Below are 22,245 nucleotides of genomic sequence, written 5' to 3' on the forward strand. Positions count from 1 at the left end.
TGGGTATGACTGGATGTGCCTATAAGAAAGGGCAACAAGGCTTGTAATGGCAAGCTTACCCACATTTCAATAATAACAAGAAAGTTCACTGCGGCCTGGATCTAAGCTTACTAAAAGGCATGAACCTATTTTCCTTTATGAGGTACGCAGTGGAGTTCATTTTTGACCCACTCTACTACTGCTGCAGTTGGAAATCTAGCATTTTAAATTCTTGAAGGCATGTAAAAGTTGTAGTTAGACAGCAGTCATTAGTTTATTAGACAAACTCTTTGTTTTATGTACGACAGAAGACTGGAAACACGGAATGAGAGCAACGTTTCATTTTTATACTTTATTTCTCAACTGAAAATATTACAGCGATAAACACATTTTCATCTGCCATGCAGTATCAAGATGCACACATTACGCTTGTAACCCCCAGAGGAAGGGTGATTTAGCTGTTCATTTGACACAACTCTGAAACGCCAACTCATATTAGCAAATGCAGAGGCATGTCGAAAACAATAAACGTATGCAAAGCGCCCCTGCAATTGTGATTCCACACAGCAGCCGTTATATTCGATGCCGATTCACAACTCGCTGCTTGATAATTCACCGAGTTTGTAGACCTAAGCACCCTTTCAGATTCGCACCGTGCTCGAAGACCGCAACAGGCGACCAAATCATACATGTAATCACACCATTTCAATACATGAGCAAAAGCAGTTCAGTAATAAGGCTGAACCCTATGAGAGCGACTTAGTGCGCGACGGTGACGAGCGACGGCCTCGTGCGAGAAAATGGGGCGTCGCCTAAACAGATCGCTTGGTTCTAGAAATCTAGAATTCGTCGCTCGTCGCCCGAAAGTGCTATGAGCGACTAGCCAATAGCGCGAAGCCGGAACTACATGTACGTTGCTCAAATACTACCGATTGTCGTGCGGAACGAGCAAACGATTGATTGAACGACGAGTACTTCCTGCCCTCATGCCGGCAACACAGGGTAGACGTCGCTCAATGTCGTCGCTCACACGGAGTGCGACTTGTAGGCGACGAGCGAACGCGACAGCCATCTCCATCGCATCGCTTGTAGCTGTCGCGCGCAAGATCGCTTATACTTTATTCAGCATAAAACATGACTTCTTCATGCGTTTTCAGTAAGTTCAAGATAACGCGCCCAACTGACCTCTTACCGCATGCAGCTGAATGCTTGCGGCAAAGTTTCTAACTAGCACTGGCGCTGCACGTAACTTCAGTGGTCGCAGAATACCCATGGGCGACACACTGTCAAGCGCGCTGCTTATATATAACGAAAGCATGCCTCCAGCAAAATGACGCGTTCTGTTATGTGACTCCTTATTTCAACAGCGTTCCGTGCACAGTAGACTGCCAAACTGAATAAATTCACACAAAACACAGGCTGAGCACGCTCCGCATAGGTTCGGAATCATGGGTTGGTGAACAAACCATTTTAAGCGTCCTCTCGCCTCGCGTATACCGTCGCTCTGGCAGCGTTTGCGATTTTCAAAGCTCTTACGGATAGCGCCAAGTGATAAAATCACACGCAGTTATCGCGACGACTAACTTTTCCGATTGAGATCGAGATACACAGGGCGCTTGCCTAGCCCGTTGTCAATCGCGTCGACTAAGCGCCGCGACAACTTCCTGGCGAAAGCATGTCATATACGCAGAATGTGCACCTGAGTTACAATACACTTACCGTGGACGATTTGTTGTTATATACAACGAATGACGAACGACTGTCGTGTTTTCGCGGCGACGCGAGATCGCTGGCACACGATCTTCCTTGGACGGCTTTCGTTGCTGCTCGCTGGACGGATCACCTTTCGGCGGTGCTGTGCTGTTCCGCGATGTTGACCGCGCACGCGGTGGAGCAACTCCGAGTGAAAAAGTAAAGAGCTCGCACCGCGTTCCTTTGAACTCGGGCTGCCTTTTCTCTTAGAAGCAAAACGGTGTGTCCTTTACTCAGCGTGCGTGAGTGATATATCGCCATGTTCTGGGCTAGCCTCTTACCGTTGAAGCAGAAGCTTACGCTACGTTTAGTTCTCTATTGCCGCAAGAGTAGACCGGGCATTCTACTCTCTCTTAGAAGGACAGAGTGAAAAGCAGATTTCTCTCTCTCCTTGCTGACAGAGTCAACAATGCATTTCACTCAACTCGACCTTTCGCGAGAGTAAAACAAGGCTTTGAAAAGTACATCGGCCTCTGCACTCCTGCAATACCTTCCCCAGTTTTTAGAGTGTACATAATAATACATGCATGAATTCATACACAACTATAGTATACATACATACATACATACATACATACATACATACATATATACATACATACATACATACATACATACGTACGTACGTACGTACGTACGTACATCATCATCATTCTCATCACCATCATCATCATCAGCCTGGTTACGGCCACTGCAGGCCAAAGGCCTCTCTCATACTTCTCCAACAAACCCGGTCAGGTACTAATTTTGGCCATGTCGTCCCTGCAAACTTCTTAATCTCATCCGCCCACCTAACTTTCTGCTGCCCCCTGCTACGCTTCCCTTCCCTTGGAATCCAGTCCGTAACCCTTAATGACCATCGCTTATCTTCCCTCCTCGTTACATGTCCTGCCCATGCCCATTTCTTTTTCTTGGTTTCAACTAAGATGTCATTAACTCGCGTTTGTTCCCTCACCCAATCTGCTCTTTTCTTATCCCTTAACGTTACACCCGTCATCTTCTTTCCATAGCTCGTTGCGTCGTCCTCAATTTAAGTAGAACCCTTTTCGTAAGCCTCCAGGTTTCTGCCACGTACGTGAGTACTGGTAAGACACAGCTGTTATACACTTTCCTCTTGAGGGATAGTGGCAACCTGCTGTTCATGATTTGAGAATGCCTGCCAAACGCTTCCCAGCCCATTCTTATTCTTCTGATTATTTCAGTCTCATGATCCGGATCCACGGTCACTACCTGTCCTAAGTAGATGTATTCCTTTACCACTTCCAGTGCCTCGCTACCTATCGTAAACTGCTGTTCTCTTCCGAGACGGTTAAACATTACTTTAGTCTTCTGCAGATTATGTTTAGACCAACCCTTCTGCTTTGCCTTTCCAGGTCAGTGAGCATGCATTGCAGTTGGTCCCCTGAGTTACTAAGCAAGGCAATATCATCAACGAATCGCAAGTTACTAAGGTATTCTCCATTAAGTCTTATCCCCAATTCTTCCCAATCCAGGTCTCTGAATACCTCCTGTAAACACGCTGTGAATAGCACTGGAGAGATTGTATCGCCCTCCCTGACGCCTTTCTTTATTGTGATTTTGTTACTTTCTTTATGGAGGACTACGGTGGCTGTGGAGCCGCTATAGATATTGACACATGTACTTATCTTTATCGGGCGACCACGTTTGGCCGCCTAACAAATATTATCGCGCAGCGCAGGACGCGCCTGCGCGTAAAAGAAGTTTCTAGAATGTTATCGATGGATCCGTCCACTGTCTTTCACCGCAACTTGTGTAATCTGATTGCATGTATGCGCGACGCGAATAGTGTAGAACTTTGTGGAAGACACGCGGGTCCAATCGGTTAATCTGGAACATTCGACGACTGATCTATAAAAGCCGACGCGCTTGACCCGCTGATCAGATTTTCGACGATCGCCGAGCGTGTTCGCCGCTATCGTTGTGCTATAAGTGTAGCCTGTTTTGTGGACACAGGTTCGCCCAATAAAAGTTTTGTCGTCCACAGTATTCCTACTGTGTTATTCAACGTCACCACCACGTGACATCTGGTGGAGGTGCTTTACATTCATGTACCGGACGCCCCCGACAAGCCGTAATCCAAGCCCGGACCGCAAAGACAACACCAGCGCCGTCCCGGAACATCGAGCAAGCCGCCGGCTACAGCAGCTGCCCCCGGAACACGGAATTCTACCAGAGACGACCAAGAAGATCGACAGAGAAGTTCGTCCAGAGACGACCAAGACGACAGCCCCAATGGCAGCTGGAGCAGCCCCAATAGTTCTGCAGCAGCCCAGGGAGCCAGCGACGTTCCGCGGTTCCACATTTGAGGACCCGGAAAGCTGGCTGGAGACGTATGAGAGGGTCGCTACGTTTAACAGTTGGGACAGCGACGACAAGCTGCGGCATGTATATTTCGCATTGGAAGACGCCGCCAGGACCTGGTTCGAGAATCGAGAAGCCACCATAACGACGTGGGACCTGTTCCGAAGCGGCTTCTTGCAAACGTTTACAAGCGTCGTGCGAAAAGAGCGAGCCCAAGCACTACTAGAAACCAGAGTGCAGCTGCCAAACGAGACGATCGAGATCTTCACGGAGGAGATGGCCCGTCTTTTCCGGCACGCCGACCCGAAAATGTCGGAGGAGAAAAAAGTTCGCTTCCTGATGCGGGGCGTCAAGCAAGAACTTTTCGCCGGACTTATTCGTAACCCGCCAAAGACCGTAGCTGAGTTTTCTGCAGAGGCATCGACGATCGAGAAAACTCTGGAGATGCGCACTCGGCAATATAACCGCCAGGGGCTCACGCCGCAGTACGCCATTCAAGGACTGGGTTCTGACGAGCTTCAAGAGACCATCAGGGCCATTGTGCGCGAAGAACTGCGCAAGGTCCTGCCTTCGTCGCAGCCTCAGGTGGCCTCGATCGCCGACATCGTAAAAGATGAGGTTCAGCGATCGCTTAGAGTTCCTGAGGTACAACCTCAATTACCGCAGCCCCAGCCAGAAGCGATGACCTACGCCGCCGTCGCACGCCGTCAAGGCCCCCCTCCGCTACCGCGCCAGGGCCCTGTAACTCCGCAATTCCGTCGTCCGCCGCCACCAGCACGTCCACCCGTCGCCCAGCGCACCTACGCGAGAAAGACGGACATTAGGCGAGCCCCCGACTATCGCCCGCTGTGCTATCACTGCGGAGAAGCCGGCCATGTGTATCGCTGATGCCCATACCGCAACTTGGGCCTGAGAGGGTTCGCCGTCAACGCACCGCGTCCACAGCTTGGAGAGCGCCCACGTGACATCGCCGACTACCTCGCCGCTACTCAATAGAGCCCTCGACGACCGTCCCGTTCGCCGTCACCAGGCCGCTACCTGTCGCCGCAGCGCCTACCATACACCAGCCCAGCCCGGGGCCGCTCTGCGAGCCCATATCCGGAAAACTAAAAGCAGCAACCGATGGAAGTGCGGTTGCTGTTCGTCGAACTGACGAAGATCCTCCGCCGCCGACGAGGACGACAAAGAATCCATCTCGACGACCTAATGACGACACGCTGCCGTCCCGACGAAGTCAGGAAGCCAAGACTACACCGACGAAAGACGACTTGACGACGCGACGTTCATGCTTCAGTTCAACACGACGCAGCCATGATCCGACGCCAAGACCCAACTGCAACGCCAGACAAAGAACCACCGACCTCGACGTGCTTCTCGACAGCCACGCAGTTACCGCCTTAGTGGACACAGGGGGCAATTACTCAGTAATGAGTGGACACATCGCCGCCCAGTTGAAGAAAGTTAAAACTGCATGGGAAGGCCCTCAATTTCGAACCGCTGGAGGACACCTCATCACGCCGACTGGAATCTGCACGGCAAGAATAACCATTCATGACAGGACTTACCCTGCCACCTTCGTTATCCTCCAACAGTGTTCGCGAGACGTCATTCTCGGTATGGACTTCCTGAACCAACACGGCGCAATCATCGACCTGAAGTCGAAGTCAATAACGCTGTCGGAAGATAAAGCGATACTGCCGGAGAGCCCTAGTAGTCACCACGCCTTGAGTGTGCTCGAAGATCAAGTGAGCATCCCGCCTCGCTCCAGCATTGTTATTTCGGTCGGCACCGAAACACCCACTGACGTAGAAGGCGTCATCGAAGGCGACCAACGTCTACTGCTAGACCGTGAAATTTGCGTCGCAAGAGGGATCGCTCGACTGCATGGAGGGAAAACTGAAGTGTTGCTGACAAACTTCAGTTACGAGTTCAAGCATATCAACAAGGGCACGATGATTGCCTACATCGAGGAAATTCTGGAAACCAGTAATGCGTTTGTCATCTCGGATTCCGCCGCATCTACCCCGACGACGATGGTTCCCGAACCAGACTACGACATTAATCCAAGTCTCCCCATGATTAAGCAACAGCAGCTCAGAAGTCTGCTCCGACGATACAAAGGCTGCTTTTCGACGTCATCGAGGATTCGACAAACACCAGTCGCCAAGCATCGCATAATCACCGAGGAGTGCGCTCGACCACTCCACCAGAGCCCTTACCGAGTTTCACCGCGAGAACGTGCAGCTATAAGAGAACAAGTCGACAAAATGCTGCGCAACGACATCATCCAGCCGTCGAAAAGCCCGTGGGCATCCCCTGTTGTCCTGGCAAAGAAAAAGGACGGAACCTTACGTTTCTGCGTCGATTATCGTCGTCTGAACAAGATCACGAAGAAGGACGTATACCCCCTCCCACGAATAGACGACGCATTGGATCGGCTCTGCAACGCTAAATACTTCTCGTCGATGGACCTCAAGTCTGTCTATTGGCAAATAGAAGTCGACGAAAGAGATCGCGAAAAGACGGCCTTCATCACCCCATACGGCCTCTACGAGTTCAAGGTTATGCCATTCGGACTGGGCTCTACGCCTGCAGCGTTCCAGTGCGTCATGGACACGGTGTTAGCAGGATTGAAGTGGTAGACCTGTCTAGTTTACTTGGATGACGTCGTCGTCTTCGCCGGAAATTTCGACGATCACCTCAAGCGTCTTGCGACAGTACTAGAGGCCATCAAGTCGTCAGGGCTTACTCTGAAGCAGGAAAAATGCCGCTTCGCTTACAATGAGCTTCTGTTCCTAGGCCACGTAATCAGCAAATCTGGTGTCCGTCCAGACCAGCAAAAGACAGCTGCAATCGCGCAGTTCCCGCAACCCATCAACAAGAAAGCAGTGCGTAGATTCCTTGGCATGTGTGCCTACTACAGGCGCTTTGTCAAGGACTTTGACGCATCGCCGAGCCGTTGACACGTCTAAGTAAATGTGATGTTGAGTTCAAGTGGGAAACGCCACCGGCCGACGCATTTGAAGAACTCAAACGACGCATGCAGTCGCCGCCGGTACTTGCGCATTTTGACGAGTACGCCGATACAGAAATCCATACTGACGCCAGCAGCCTAGGCCTCGGTGCCGTTCTAGTCCAGAGGAGAAACGGAGTCGAACAGGTGATAGCTTACGCTAGCCGGTCGCTGTCAAAAGCGGAAGGCAACTATTCTACGACCGAAAAGGAATGCCTCGCCATCGTTTGGGCTACAGCTAAATTTCGCCCTTATCTTTATGGCAGGCCATTCAAAGTCGTCAGTGACCATCACGCCTTGTGTTGGCTAGCGAATATAAAGGATCCTTCAGGACGACTGGGGCGGTGAAGCCTCAGACTACAAGAATACGGCATCACTGTAACCTAGAAGTCCGGACGAAAACACTCCGATGCCGATTGCCTATCACGCGCCCCCAATGACCCGCCGCCGCAGGACGACGGGAATGACGACGCCTTCCTTGGAATGATAAGCGCGGTAGACTTCGCTGAACAGCAGCGGGCAGACCCGGAGCTATAAGGCTTCGTCGAATATTTGGAAGGGCACACCGACGTTGTACCCAGGGCATTTAAGCGCGGATTATCTTCCTTCCCGCTTCAAAACAATCTACTCGTGAAGAAGAACTTCTCACCAGTCCGCGCCAACTACCTTCTTGTGGTCCCGTCATGACTTCGTCCAGAAGTATTGCATGCTCTACATGACGATCCGACCGCTGGACACCTCGAATTTTCCCGGACACTATGGAGGATACAAGAAAAGTATTATTGGCCGCGCCTGACCGCCGACGTCCCCCGTTATGTCAGAACATGCCGAGCGTGTCAGCGACGCAAGACACCGCCGACAAGGCCAGCCGGATTACTACAGCCAATCGAGCCTCCTTGCCGACCATTCCAGCAGATCGGGATGGACTTGCTGGGACCCTTTCCGACGTCAACAACCGGAAATAAGTGGATCGTCGTGGCGACGGACTACCTCACCCGCTTCGCTGAAACTAAAGCACTGCCGAAAGGTAGCGCAGCCGAAGTGGCGAAATTCTTTGTCGAAAACATCCTGCTGCGACATGGCGCCCCAGAAGTCCTCATCACCGATAGAGGAACGGCCTTTACAGCGGAGCTCACCCAAGCCATGCTGAAATACAGTCAGCCAAGGCACAAGAGGACAACGGCCTACCATCCGCAGACGAATGGTCTTACGAAGCTGCTGAATAAGACCCTCGCCGACATGCTAGCGATGTACGTTGACGTCGAACACAAGACCTGGGATGCGATCCTGCCGTACGTAACATTCGCTTACAACACGGCGGTGCAAGAAACAACACAGATAACGCCATTTAAGCTGGTCTACGGCAGGAACCCGACGACGACGCTCGACGCCATGCTGCCGCACGTCACTGACGAGGACAATCTTGACGTCGCTATCTATCTCCAGCGCGCCGAAGAAGCCCGCCAGCTCGCCCGCCTGCGGATCAAGAACCAGCAGAGGACCGACAGCCGACACTACAGCCTCCGACGACGCTTCGTCGAGTACCAGCCCGGCGACCGTGTTTGGGTATGGACCCCGATACGCCGACGAGGACTCAGTGAGAAACTACTCCGACGCTATTTCGGACCCTACAAGCTTATCCGACGTATTGGCGTTCTGGACTATGAGGTCGTGCCAGACGGCATTTCGCATTCACAGCGGCGCCGCGCACGACCTGAAGTGGTCCACGTGGTGCGCCTTAAACCCTTTTACGGACGCTGACGAACTTCCTTATTTTTTTTTCTGTGCTACAAGTGCTTTTGTTTATTAGTTTCGTTTGTTTGCAGCATCGGGTCGATGCTTTTTAAGAGGGGGGTAATGACACATGTACTTATCTTTATCGGGCGACCACGTTTGGCCGCCTAACAAATATTATCGCGTAGCGCAGGACGCGTCTGCACGTAAAAGAAGTTTCTGGAATGTTATCGATGGTTCCGTCCACTGTCTTTCACCGCAACTTGTGTAATCTGATTGCATGTATGCGCGACGCGAATAGTGTAGAACTTTGTGGAAGACACGCGGGTGCCATCGGTTAATCTGGAACATTCGACGACTGATCTATAAAAGCCGACGCGCTTGACCCGCTGATCAGATTTTCGACGATCGCCGAGCGTGTTCGCCGCTATCGCTGTGCTATAAGTGTAGCCTGTTTTGTGGGCACAGGTTCGCCCATTAAAAGTTAGTTTTGTCGTTCACAGTATTCCTACTGTGTTATTCAACGTCACCACCACGTGACAATATCTTTCAGTATTTTTACATACGACTCGTCTACACCCTGATTTCGTAATGCCTCCATGACTGCTGAGGTGTCGACTGAATCAAACACTTTCTCGTAATCAATGAAAGCTATATATAAAGGTTGGTTATATTCCGCACATTTCTCTATCACCTGATTCATAGTGTGAATATGGTCAATTGTTGAGTAGCCTTTACGGAATCCTGCCTGGTCCTTTGGTTGACAGAAGTCTAAGGTATTCCTTATTCTGTTTGCGATTACCTTAGTAAATACTTTGTAGGCAACGTACAGTAAGCTGATCGGTCTATAATTTTCAAGTCTTTGGCGTCCCCTTTCTTATGGATTAAGATTATGTTAGAATTCTTCCAAGATTCCGGTACGCTCGAAGTCATGAGGCATTGCGTATACAGGGTGGCCAGTTTTTCTACAACAATCTGCCCACCATCCTTCAACAAATCTGCTGTTACCTGATCGTCCCCAGCTGCCTTCCCCCTTTGCATAGCTCCCAAGGCGTTCTTTACCTCTTCCGGCGTTACTTGTGGGATTTCAAATTCCTCTAGACTATTCTCTCTTCCATTAGCGTCGTAGGTGTCACCGGTACTGTATAAATATCTATAGAAATCCTCGGCCTCTTGAACTATCTGATCCATATTAGTAGTGATAATGCCGGCTTTGTCTCTTAACGCATACATTTGTTTAATGACTACTTCGTGAATGTTGCAGATGACGTGATCCCTAGGGATTTCACTCAATTTCTCTCGAATTCAAATTTCTCTTCCACGTTTTTTGAGCCTGTAGTGGAACAAGTTGTCTATTCCGTTTTTCACAATTTAAGAACAGTTCGTCTCGTGATGTGGAGCATGCAGATTAGTGCCATTATATATTCGCTGCATATCTTCTCCCTTATATTAATTATATAATTTTTTTTGTTTTTCGAGTGCAATTTTTCCTGAAAGCTTGCAAGTAGCAAAATCAGTGTTTTGTTCAAGAAGGGTGCTAAAAATGATGTTAGAACCTATTGACCCATACCTATATCGCCAGTTTTTTTGATAGGGATAGAAAAATTTAAGCACCGTCACTCGTACCAATTTCTCGAAAAACAATGTGATTTTAACTGCTCAGTTTGGCTTCAGAAAACCCCGACCTAGAGATGACATTGATGGAGGAAAAAGAGTTTACTCTATCCCAATTTGAAAACAAACATGTCGTGCTAGGTATTTATGTAGACTCTTGCAAAGATCTTGATAAAGTTCAGCATTTTACGTTGTTTCAAAAATTACAATGTTATGAAATTCGTGGTCATGTGCTAGACTTAATATGAACTGATTTAAAACATCGCAAACAGGTAGTCAAGATCGAGAGGAACTGCTCGGGGCTGAATTATATGTCTGAGGGTGTAGCGCAGGGAAGCATCCTGGGGCTTCTTCTTTTTATAGCTTACATAAATGACTTAATTCGCATTTGTCCCGACCCTACATACTTTCTGTATGCCGACGACGTCAGCATATTTGTTTCTGCTCAACACAGGAAAGAATGAACCGGATTATTAATTTAAGCACGAACACAAGTAAAACTGAGGCGGTATTAATTAGACAAATAAATAACCCAATAAACGATAATTTGTAAAATTGAGCTGGTAAATCATATAAAAATTCTGCGAGTTGCGTTTTCAATCAATATATTTTGGAACAAACTTATGGACAGTGTGCTGAACCAGTTATCGCACATTGTGGGTATGACATATAGTGGTAAAACAATGTTGCCATTTAAAGTAAAGCTTTTACTTTATGAATCACTTTTTTTTTATTCACTCCTCACATATTATCTTTTTTTTTTGCGTGAGGCTCCGCAACTTCTACCAACTTGCAAAAACTATACCTGATGCAAAAAATTGTGCAGCATAATAATTTTTAATTTACCGTATGATGCCCACACGGGTGAATTGTTTCAGCAGGCTGGAAGTTTACCTGCCCACAGCCTCTACACTTTAAGTTAACCGTAGCGCTTACGCGCGAAGTGAAAGAAAATCGGCATTTTCGAGATGAACTTTCACATCTACAGCAAAACATTGCATCGCTTAATACAAGATATAAATAAATTTGGAAGGTTATAAGAACGAAAAGAAATTATTACAAAGATAAGTCATCCTACATAATGCCTACACTACTTAATAAATATGTGAAAGCTAGTATAGATTTTCTGCAGTATACACTCTTTGAAAAAGGTACACCCTTCTCGGTGTATATCTGCCACACAATAATAGTCATCTGCCTTGCTTGCGCTTGCTTTCTTGAAAACGCCGGGCGCACTACTTTCCAGTCGGCAATACTATGTCATGCTGATAACGCGCATGCCGTTCGTTAGTGCGAAGTACCGAGCTCGCCGCTTTAAAAAAGGAAAATGCCGACGAGACAGATGACGATTATTGTTGTGTGGCAAAAGGGTGTAATTTTGCTTAAGAGTGTACACCAATCGAATTGCGATAACTGCATTTGCTAGGTTCTTAAATTGTGTTGATTTTCTGGCAACCCTTATACTTGTTCCTGTGCTTTGTCTGCTGATGAAATTAAGATATCCTGTGTATTTATTTTTTTCCTTTTTGTTTTGGCTTGTGTTGCATGTTATTGTAATTGCCGCTGCTGATTGTTTTGTAGAAAGTTAGCTGCAGGCCTTTGTCAAGCTGCCTCTACGGAGAGTAGTTTTTACCTACTGCTTCGTTCATCAGTGTGATGATGAAAACTAATTATTATTATTATTATTATTATTATTATTATTATAGTTACCGCAGATTTGACGCCGCATATCTGAAAACCTGTGCCATCCTCAGAATTCGTTACAAGGCGATATGCCTTCCCAACTCAGTAGCTACAACACGTAGAATGAAATACGCGCCGTTAACTAATTCTTTAAAAAGTTAATTAGTGTAACTAAGTTTATTATTCAATAAAGCATTGCCGTTTCTCGTGGAAGTAGAGGCCACCTCAACAAGTAATTTAGCTCAGGGGTTAGAACTGTGCTGTCTACCACATACAATTTTCAAAATTTGGTGCTGTTAAATAAAACGCCCTGTGTATTTATTCATTTCTAAGCGCATCAACGTCGGCATTTATGCGATTGGTTCTGCTCATTATTTTACCTTGATTGCTTCACCTAATTCCCTGTTATTCTCGACTGAATTTCCGTTTCATTCTTATCCCTTTGCTTATTCTGAGGCATCACCGATTATTTGTTCTGTACAATACATTACCCGCTCCACACACCTTTTTTGTCTGAATCGCATCTAGAATACTAGAAGTCGTACAGACGCCTTCCCGTTTGTTCACATAACGTCCATAACCTTCAGTTGTATTACACGTTGTGGCCTCCAGCTATCCTTCAAATTTCATGGGTTTGTATTATCAGTACCATTTGACGAGAAGCTCACTTCTACAACCGTGTCATGCTGAAGATATGTGCTACCTGCGTAAGAGTTATTTGTGCATTGTAATGATAAACTGTTCGTTTATTTTAATTCGCTCCTTATATTTGCAGGTCGAAGCAAACGGATGCTGTGCAATCAAGATGCCTCCAGTGCAGCTTTGGATTTGGCTACGACAACAGCGACTTGCGTAACCTTCGCTAGAACGGCAACAATGCAAGAGAGCATCGCATCAATCTGCGTGCTGCGTGCTGCTCAGCTTATTTCGCACCGAGGCTGGTGACGCAGGTGGCGCCACCTCTAGTGCCCTTTCTCGAGATAATTTTGCTGTACTGTCAAGCAATTTTTTTTTATCTCGTAGACCTTTTCCGACAGTGCAGTTTACTGCCGTCTGACGCTTTAGCCTAAATTCCGCCACTAACGTCCGGAGGCGCACCTTCAACGACCTGTGCATTGTCGACGCTCTAAGCAGGAACACTAAAAGGGATTTCACTCAAATGAGATTAGAATTTCGGAAAGAGCAAAATTCCACTTTGCGTGCTTTGCTATATAAATTGTAGGCTCCCACAGGAAAACGCTAAGCGAGACACTGAAGCCAAGCTAAGTTCGAGCACTTACGAGAACTTTCGTGCTTGGCTAAGAGTTTGACTGCTGCCACATCGTGTTTTCTAGAAGTGCTTTCCTTTCTAGCCTAAAAGCAAATATTTTCAACTCCAACCATAGCGGTGGAGATTTATTTGTACGTAGGTCCAACGGAACAAAGTGGATTAGTCGTTGAGATATAAGACAAGGCCCTCTCTTGAAAGCGCTGTGTCAGAGCTCCACCGTTCAGCTGGTCGTTTGGTCACAGTATAACGTGTTTGTCCGAATGTAGGTGTCACTTAACGCAGTGTCTAAGACCGTAGGTTGAACGGCTACGTTAATTTGGAATCCTGACAAAGAAGCAACTCCCTAATTATCTTGCGCGTAAGCATGTTTGATTTAGTTGAGCTTGGTGATGTGGCTCTTGCGCTGTCACTTCTCGCGGCCCCGAAACCAAGGACAGCGTCAGTTGCCAAGCTCTGAATTCGGCGAAGACGTTTTCTGGGAACTTCAGCGCAGCTGCAAGAAGCGCAAGCCATCACTGCCGGTCCCTACGCGACACGTGGTCGTTCGGCGGTGATTGTGTTGCGGCGGTGCGTTTGCCTCCATCGCCCAGCGCTGAACCTGTGTACTATTTTGTGCGGAGAACACAAAGGCTCTTGCGAGTTTGCGAACAGGCGAATGCATCGCTTCGGCCGTAATGCGAGGCGCAGGCGAGTGCGCCGCCCGCCCGGTGAGCCGTCGCCGCTGAGGCCGTGATGGAGGCATGGCGGTCCGCATAGGCGCCCCGTGTTGGCCATGCGAGCCGCTCGCAACCGGACTGTCAACGACATTGGCGGTGGGCTCGATACGACCGCGACCAGCTCCGTCACCACCACCGTGATGGCCAGCACCGAGTGGCAGTCGAGTACGATGCCCACTCCTCCGTTACTGGGGCACGACCTGCGCATCCCGAGGCCCACAGGTGGGTGCACTTGTTTATTTATTCAAAAGAACCTTACAGGCCCTATGGTAGGGCATAAAGTAAGGGGGCATTTCAAACAGTAAATATACAAAGAGAACAAATTTCGAACAAGACAAAGCAAACTGCGAATCTCCCGTTTGGTTATTGTATATAATGACAATGGCGACCAGCGAGAACAATCAGTGCATATATAAGTCATTATCCTACTCCGTTTGCTGTCACCGATCCTAAGTAATCAGGCATGGACCATTTCTGTAATAGCAGTGCATAACGGCATCGCCAAAAAAGAAGAGAGGTCAAGAAGGACTGAAAGTTGGGCTTGTTGGAATGGGTTGATTCAAGTGCAGCGATGTCGCAGGGCAGCGCTTGGGTCCTGTATGTTTTTATCCATCTTTATTTACTCTCGGGCGCTCCATTACACCGGAATGAGAAATTGAGGCTTTCGGTCTTGCGCGTTATGTTAGTACTGCGACACGTCGTTAGCTAGACACCCCTACAAGGCCAGTAACTTTTCATTAAAAGTGCTTCTGTCACGCCCTCAAGGTATTTGCTAACATGTAAGCATGCAGCACTGAAAAAGTAATGTTCGCATCAGTCAAGGCTGATGCGAACATGAATTGCGCTTTTAGCTATCGTGCTTTTAATATGCGACAAGTAGTTGTGCAAATATTTAAATGCTGCCCCAGTTCACAGCCTTTCACGATGATAGTTTGTCACCTACGGCGATTTGATTTTTCTAATATACCCGATGGTGGTACTCGAACGAGGGCCCTGCCTAGGGTATTTGTTAAATTTTACTTGTATTGGCTATGTGTTTTATACATGCTGCCACAATACCGTATAGAAACACTGGAAATATCCTGATGTGAGTATAGAAGCATGCTTGTAAAGGGATTCGTTTGCGGCATCTCCTGTCTAAGCTACCCTAGCCTTATATATGCAAATACGCGAGCCTGCTTCACTAATGCTTAAATCCACAGATACAAGTCTCTCTTCGGCTTGAAGTCGAAGCAGACAACGGGTAGTGAAATATGATTGCTTGCATTATTCACAAATCCTTGTTTCTTTCGCCTCATTGCACTGAAAAAAAAAAAGAATCTAGAAGGAAGAACTAGTTGATTCAAGCACTGTGCCAAGGAGGATATCTGCAATGAGCAAATTCAGGTCCTGTAAGTGGTTAGCAGTACAGATAAGTGCTTTCTTTGTCCTATCAGGAGGCGCTAAATTATGAATAAAGTAAGTACGACTCGAGTAAAGCACCTGTAATTAATGAAAATTGCTGCTTTCTTGTAAATTGCTGTGCTCTAATAAATGTGCCGGGGTAATTAAGAGCAACTGCAAACTTCTCCAACAAAGTACGTTTTATTCCCACAAGGGACTAACTGCAGCAGTGGGCGTGCCGCTGTCCCCGATCCTCACCGTGTCTGTGCCTATACACCTGTCGGCCACGCTTCTATGGCTTCACTAACACTACCAGTACTTGCGGAGCCGTATTGCTGCACTTGGCATCCCCCCCAGCCCTACTTATTAATACTGTGGCTATCGAGCTCACATCTTCCGGTTCTGTCGACAGTGCCAGCAGTGAACGTCGCGGCTACGCCCCTGAGGAACGAACTAACATCCGCCTACCCGTAAGCCACCGGCGGACGCCCTCCCACTGTTGCAACAATCTCTTCCCGATACTGCCGATATGCCTAAAACAGCGAATCTCCGCCCACGTCACCTTCTCCCCATCGTCACTTAGTTTAGCCTCTTCGGTCCGCGTTTAACTTCCTTGACGTCTGCTCCAAAAACTCGAAGCTGCAGTTTTGGAAGGGAAAAGTGCATGAGTCAGGCAGCCTACAACTCCGACAGAGCGACTGTCGAACCATTTATTATAGATTGTAGAATGTTTTCGCTGCGAAGCATATATTGATACATGGTGCCGCAATTTTTAGCACTCGTGCTGATTTGTGCGTGCAAATTTTCAATGCTCGCTAGTCGGGAAGGGAGCAACGGGAGGATGAACGGCAATAATTACTCTCCAAGCCCTTGACTGCTTTTCCCCATGTCCTCGATTAAAGAGACGGTAACAGTAGTGTCTCCCAATCCAGAAAATAAAGCTTCATTTTTTGAAGTTTATTGCCAGTGTTTTCAACTACATGCAGGGTAGTACTTTGTCTTTATGTGAGAAAACCTTGTGGAATTCCAAAGGGGGCATATGACGAGCCATGCCCTTCATGTCCACAATATAAGGGAAATTTACCCACCAAACGTGCAAGGCATTGATGGACTGGCAGACGTTAATGGTCAATGGTACTTAAGTTGCCTCCGTTCGAAAGAGATTACAAAACTAATTGATGCGATGCCTAGGGGAAACGTGGCCCTCTAAACGACCTTGCTTGCCCCGTTGGCGCTACACCTACATCGCGGAACGCGTTCTAGGTTTTATCACCCTAACGACACATGGACAACTACCGTTTTGCAAACGCACGTGGTCGCATGTACATGCGACACCAGACTGCACGCATAGCATAAACAAAATGCTGAGTCTCTTTTGTATTGATCCACAGGTGTAGAACTGCATACGTCAATGTTGGCTACATTGTTTACAATTGAATTGGGTTGGATTGGAGCCAACATTATTTGTGCTGCGCCTTCCGACGAGGGCCTACGTCTTCTACGAGGTCGCCGTTACTCGGCGCCGGTCTCTGCTCGCCGTTGCCGGCTCGCTGGGCTCCTGCCTTTAGAGCGCCCCGTGGACCTGCTGGACGGCCCAGAGCTGTTCGTCTTGGTCGTAGCTCTTCGCGGCTGCATCGAGCCGCAGTGGGATCGTTCTTTATCTTGCTTCTTCTGGATTTTTAACGCAGTCCCACAAGATGTGCGTGCAATCTGCCATCTCCCTCTGGTAGACTCTGCACTTATCGGTCAGGTATGTCTCGGGCTACATGCGATGCATCAGTCCCGGGCTCGAAAGCGATCTGGTCTGGAGCTGTCTCAGTAGTACCGCCTCCGCTCGACTCAGCCTCGGGTGCGGGGGTGGGAGAGCCCTGCCAGTCAGGTGGTAGGTGTTCGCGATTTCGTTGTAGTCCGTCATGCGGTCCTTGGTTCCGAACCACGTCGGACGGTCTGTCGCCCGGGTGCGGTTGGTTAGCGCTCGCACCGCTGCGTGTGTCGTGTCATTGGAATTCTCATTGCGTTCCGTCGCGTCGCCCGCGTGCGCCGGGAACCACTTGAGTCTTACTTTTCTGTTTTCTAGTTTGGCCGCTCGCAGTACGCGCTCAGCCTCCTTGCAGGTTCGGCCTCTGGCGAAGTTTCGCACCGCCTGTCTCGAGTTACTCAGCACCATGTGGCAGTCTGCATCGGTGATGGCCAGGGCGATGGCTAGATCCTCCGCTTGTTCCGCTCCAGCGCTTCTCACGCTCGCTGCCGTCCTCGTGGCGCCGGTTGACGCCTCCATGACGACCGCTTCGAAGGTGTTCCGTTGCTATTCGGCCGCGTCCACGCACCGCGCGTGCTCGTCGCTGGCGTGCTGATCGATGAGAGCCTTGGCCCTCGCCGCTCTTGTTCCCTTGTTGAACTCGGGATTCATGCTCTTCGGTATGGGGTCGATTCTGGTCTGGCGTCGGACCTCTTCTGGGACGGGGAGCTTCTTCTTCACCTCGTTCGAGCGTCTTATTCCCAGGTTGTCCAGTATCTTCCTCCCGGCTTTGGTAATGGACCGTCGCTCAAGATGAGAGGTCCGTTGCGCTTCGGCTATTTCTTCGAGCGTGTGGTGTATCCCGAGTTTTAAAAAGCCGGTCGTGCTCGTGGACTCGAACAGGCCTAGCGCCATCATGTACGCTCTTCTGATGATCACATTGATTTTGTTACGTTCGTGTTGCAGTCATCTGTGGTAGGCTGCAACGTACTCGACGTGGCTGATAATGAAGGATTGAACGAGCCTAATTAGGCTCTTCTCTCTCATGCCAGCCTTCCGGGCAGTCACTCGTTTGAGGAGTCGAATCGCGTTGGCCGCTGTTGCCGTGAGACGGGTGATAGCTTAACCGTTTCTTCCGTGCTTTTCGATGACCATGTGTAGGATCCTAATTTTGCCTATCTCGGGGATCACGTTGTCGGATTTGGTTACGATCCTGGTTTTCTTCGTATTCGCGTTGTCATGTCTTGCCATTGCCGTTTTTGGTAGGTGGAAGAATCAGAAGCTCCGATTCGCTCGGCGAACATCTCAGTCCGGTGCCTTCCAGATAGTCTTCTATTGTGGCGACGGCGGCTTGCAGCGCGCCTTCGATGTGGGCGTCGCTGCCACCGGTCACCCACAGCGTGACATCGTCCGCGCAGAAGGTGGGCCTGACGTCTTCGATGTCCGCGAGCTTTTCGGCTACTCCGATCATTACCAAGTTGAACAGCATCGGCGAAATGACCGATCCGTGCGGTGTGCCGGTTCTCCTGAGCTTTTTGTCTTGCGTCTGTAGGTCGCCTGCTCGTAGCTGGGCAGTCCTGTCCGTGAGGAAGTCCTTCATGTCCTTCAGGATCTTTCGCCCATGTTGAGCTTGGAGACTTGGGAGAGAATCACAGAGTGCTTCAACTCATCGAAGGCGTTCTCCAGGTCGAACCCTACGATCGCTTAGTTGTCACGGGCGCTGCCGCCATCATCGATGATTTGAAATTTGAGCTGCAGCATCGCGTCCTGCGTGCTTCATCATCATCATCACCATCATCATCAGCCTGGTTACGCCCACTGCAGGGCAAAGGCCTCTCCCATACTTCTCCAACAACCCCGGTCATGTACTAATTGTGGTCATGTCGTCCCTGCAAACTTCTTAATCTCATCCAGCCACATAACTTTCTGCCGCCCCCTGCTACGCTTCCCTTCCCTTGGAATCCAGTCCGTAACCCTTAATGACCATCGGTTATCTCCCCTCCTCATTACATGTCCTGCCCATGCCCATTTCTTTTTCTTGATTTCAACTAAGATGTCATTAACTCGCGTTTGTTCCCTCACCCAATCTGCTCTTTTCTTATCCCTTAACGTTACACCCATCATTCTTCTTTCCATAGCTCGTTGCGTCGTCCTCAATTTAAGTAGAACCCTTTTCGTAAGCCTACAGGTTTCTGCCCCGTAGGTGAGTATTGGTAAGACACAGCTATTATACACTTTTCTCTTGAGCGATAATGGCAACCTGCTGTTCATGATCTGAGAATGCCTGCCAAACGCACCCCATCCCAATCTTATTCTTCTGATTATTTCCGTCTCATGATCCGGATCCGCCGTCACTACCTGCCCTAAGTAGATGTATTCCCTTACCACTTCCAGTGCCTCGCTACCTATTGTAAATTGCTGTTTTCTTCCGAGACTAAAAATTAAATTAAATTATGGGGCTTTACGTGCCAAAACCACTTTCTGATTATGAGGCACGCCGTAGTGGAGGACTCCGGAAATTTCGACCACCTGGGGTTCTTTAACGTGCACCTAAATCTAAATACACCGGTGTTTTCGCATTTCGCCCCCATCGAAATGCGGCCGCCGTGGCCGGGATTCGATCCCGCGACCTCGTGCTCTTCTTCCGAGACTGTTAAACATTACTTTAGTTTTCTGCAGATTAATTTTTAGACCCACTCTTCTGCTTTGCTTCTCCAGGTCAGTGAGCATGCGTTGCAATTTGTCCCCTGAGTTACTAAGCAAGGCAATATCATCAGCGAATCGCAAGTTACTAAGGTATTCCCCATTAACTTTTATCCCCAATTCTTCCCAATCTAGGTCTCTGAATACCTCCTGTAAACACGCTGTGAATAGCATTGGAGAGATCGTATCTCCCTGCCTGACGCCTTCCTTTATTGGGATTTAGTTGCTTTCTTTATGGAGGAATACGGTGGCTGTGGAGCCGCTATAGATATCTTTCAGTATTTTTAAATATGGCTCGTCTACACCTTGATTCCGTAATGCCTCCATGACTGCTGAGGTTTCGACAAAATCAAACGCTTTCTCTTAATCAATGAAAGCTATATATAAGGGTTGGTTATATTCCGCACCTGATTGATAGCGTGAATATGGTCTATTGTTGAGTAGCTTTTACGGAATCCTGCCTGGTCCTTTGCTTGACGGAAGTCTAAGGTCTTCCTGATTCTATTTGCGATCACCTTAGTAAATAGTTTGTAGGCAACTGACAGTAAGCTGATCGGTCTATAATTTTTCAAGTCTTTGGCGTCCCCTTTCTTGTGGATTAGGATTATGTTAGCGTTCTTCCAAGATTCCGGTAGCTCGAGGTCATGAGGCATTGCGTATACAGGGTGGACAGTTTTTCTAGAACAATCTGCCCACCATCCTTCAACAAATCTGCTGTAACCTGATCCTCCCCAGCTGCCTTCCCCCTTTGCATAGCTCCTAAGGCTTTCTTTACTTCTTCCGGCGTTACCTGTGGGATTTCGAATTCCTCTAGACCAGCCTCCCTTCCATTATCGTCGTGGGTGCCACTGGTACTGTATAAATCTCCATAGAACTCCTCAGCCACTTGAACTATCTCATCCATATTAGTAATGATATTGCCGGATTTGTCTCTTAACGCATACATCTGATTCTTGCCAATTCCTAGTTTCTTCTTCACTGCTTTTAGGCTTCCTCTGTTCCTAAGAGCATGTTCAATTCTATCCATATTATACTTCCTTATGTCAGCTGTCTTACGCTTGTTGATTAACTTCGAAAGTTCTGCCAGTTCTATTCTAGCTGTTGTGTTAGAGGCTTTCATACATTGGCGTTTCTTGACCAGATATTTCGTCTCCTGCGATAGCTTACTGGAATCCTGCCTAACGGAGTTACCACCGGCTTCTATTGCACACTCGTTAATGATGCTTACAAGATTGTCGTTCATAGCTTCAACACTAATATCCTCTTCCTGAGTTAAAGCCGACTACCTGTTCTGTAGCTTAATCTGGAATTCCACTATTTTCCCTTTCACCGCTAACTCATTGATCGGCTTCTTATGTACCAGTTATGGTCACTTCAGCGCACCTTGCTGAGCACGTCCACATCTTGTATGATGCCAGGGTTAGCGCAAAGTATGAAGTCTGTTTCATTTCTAGTCTCGCCGTTCGGGCTCCTCCACGTCCACTTTCGGCTATCCCGCTTGCGGAAGAAGGTATTCATTATCCGCATATTATTCTCTTCCGCAAACTCTACTAATAACTCTCCCCTGCTATTCCTAGTGGCTATGCAATATTCCCCCACTGCCTTGTCTCCAGCCTGATTCTTGCCTACCTTGGCATTGAAGTCGCCCATCAGTATAGTGTATTTTCTGTTCACTCTACCCATCGCCGATTCCACGTCTTCATAGAAGCTTTCGACTTCCTGGTCATCATGACTGGATGTAGGAGCGTACACCTGTACAACCTTCATTTTGTACCTCTTATTAGGTTTCACAACAAGACCTGCCACTCTTTCGTTAATGCTATAGAATTCCTATAGAATTAGATGAATAATGGATAGGAAATGACGTCGTTGGAATGAGAAAAATGGTTGGACGAGAATTGCATCATGACGAAATTGTGACGATGATGGAATGACAATTGCATGGAAGAAGTGGAAAGACGAAGTTGATAATGGGGATGATGAAATTACCCCGACGTCATCACAACGACGGTATGACAAAGGACGAATGACGATGACACAATGACGAAGATAGCATGACAACGGAATGAGTATAATAGAATGACAACGAGTGCATGACGACGATGGCGTTACAACGAGTTATCAAGAAGACTATAACGGCGATCGTGTGACCACGACAGCATGACGAAAGTACGTTGATGAAGCTGGAGTGACAACGACGGGACGAGCACCACAACATCCCGACGACGGTATGTCAAGGAATGCATGACGACTGTATGACGACGATGACGTGATGACAGTCGGATGACAAACCTGGAACGACGACGACGCAACGGCATTGACTGCATCACGACCACGA

At 48.3% G+C, this 22,245-nt stretch overlaps 1 protein-coding gene and 1 pseudogene across 3 annotated transcripts in view; one reads left to right on the forward strand and one right to left on the reverse strand.

Annotated features, from left to right (window-relative positions):
- Positions 1-22,245, forward strand: part of LOC126539882 (uncharacterized) — a 727,003-nt gene that overhangs the window by 572,119 nt on the left and 132,639 nt on the right. For all 3 annotated transcript variants that reach the window (XM_055075676.2, XM_055075677.2, XM_050186695.3), the window contains one exon: positions 12,873-14,305. In XM_055075676.2, the coding sequence (XP_054931651.1) occupies positions 14,140-14,305 (166 nt within the window). In that variant the 5' untranslated portion in view covers positions 12,873-14,139. The remainder of the gene's footprint in view (positions 1-12,872; positions 14,306-22,245) is intronic.
- LOC140216242 (uncharacterized) lies at positions 16,965-19,246 on the reverse strand (annotated as a pseudogene).

This window comes from Dermacentor andersoni, chromosome 2 (assembly GCF_023375885.2).
Source record: "Dermacentor andersoni chromosome 2, qqDerAnde1_hic_scaffold, whole genome shotgun sequence".
Classification (NCBI taxonomy): domain Eukaryota; kingdom Metazoa; phylum Arthropoda; class Arachnida; order Ixodida; family Ixodidae; genus Dermacentor; species Dermacentor andersoni.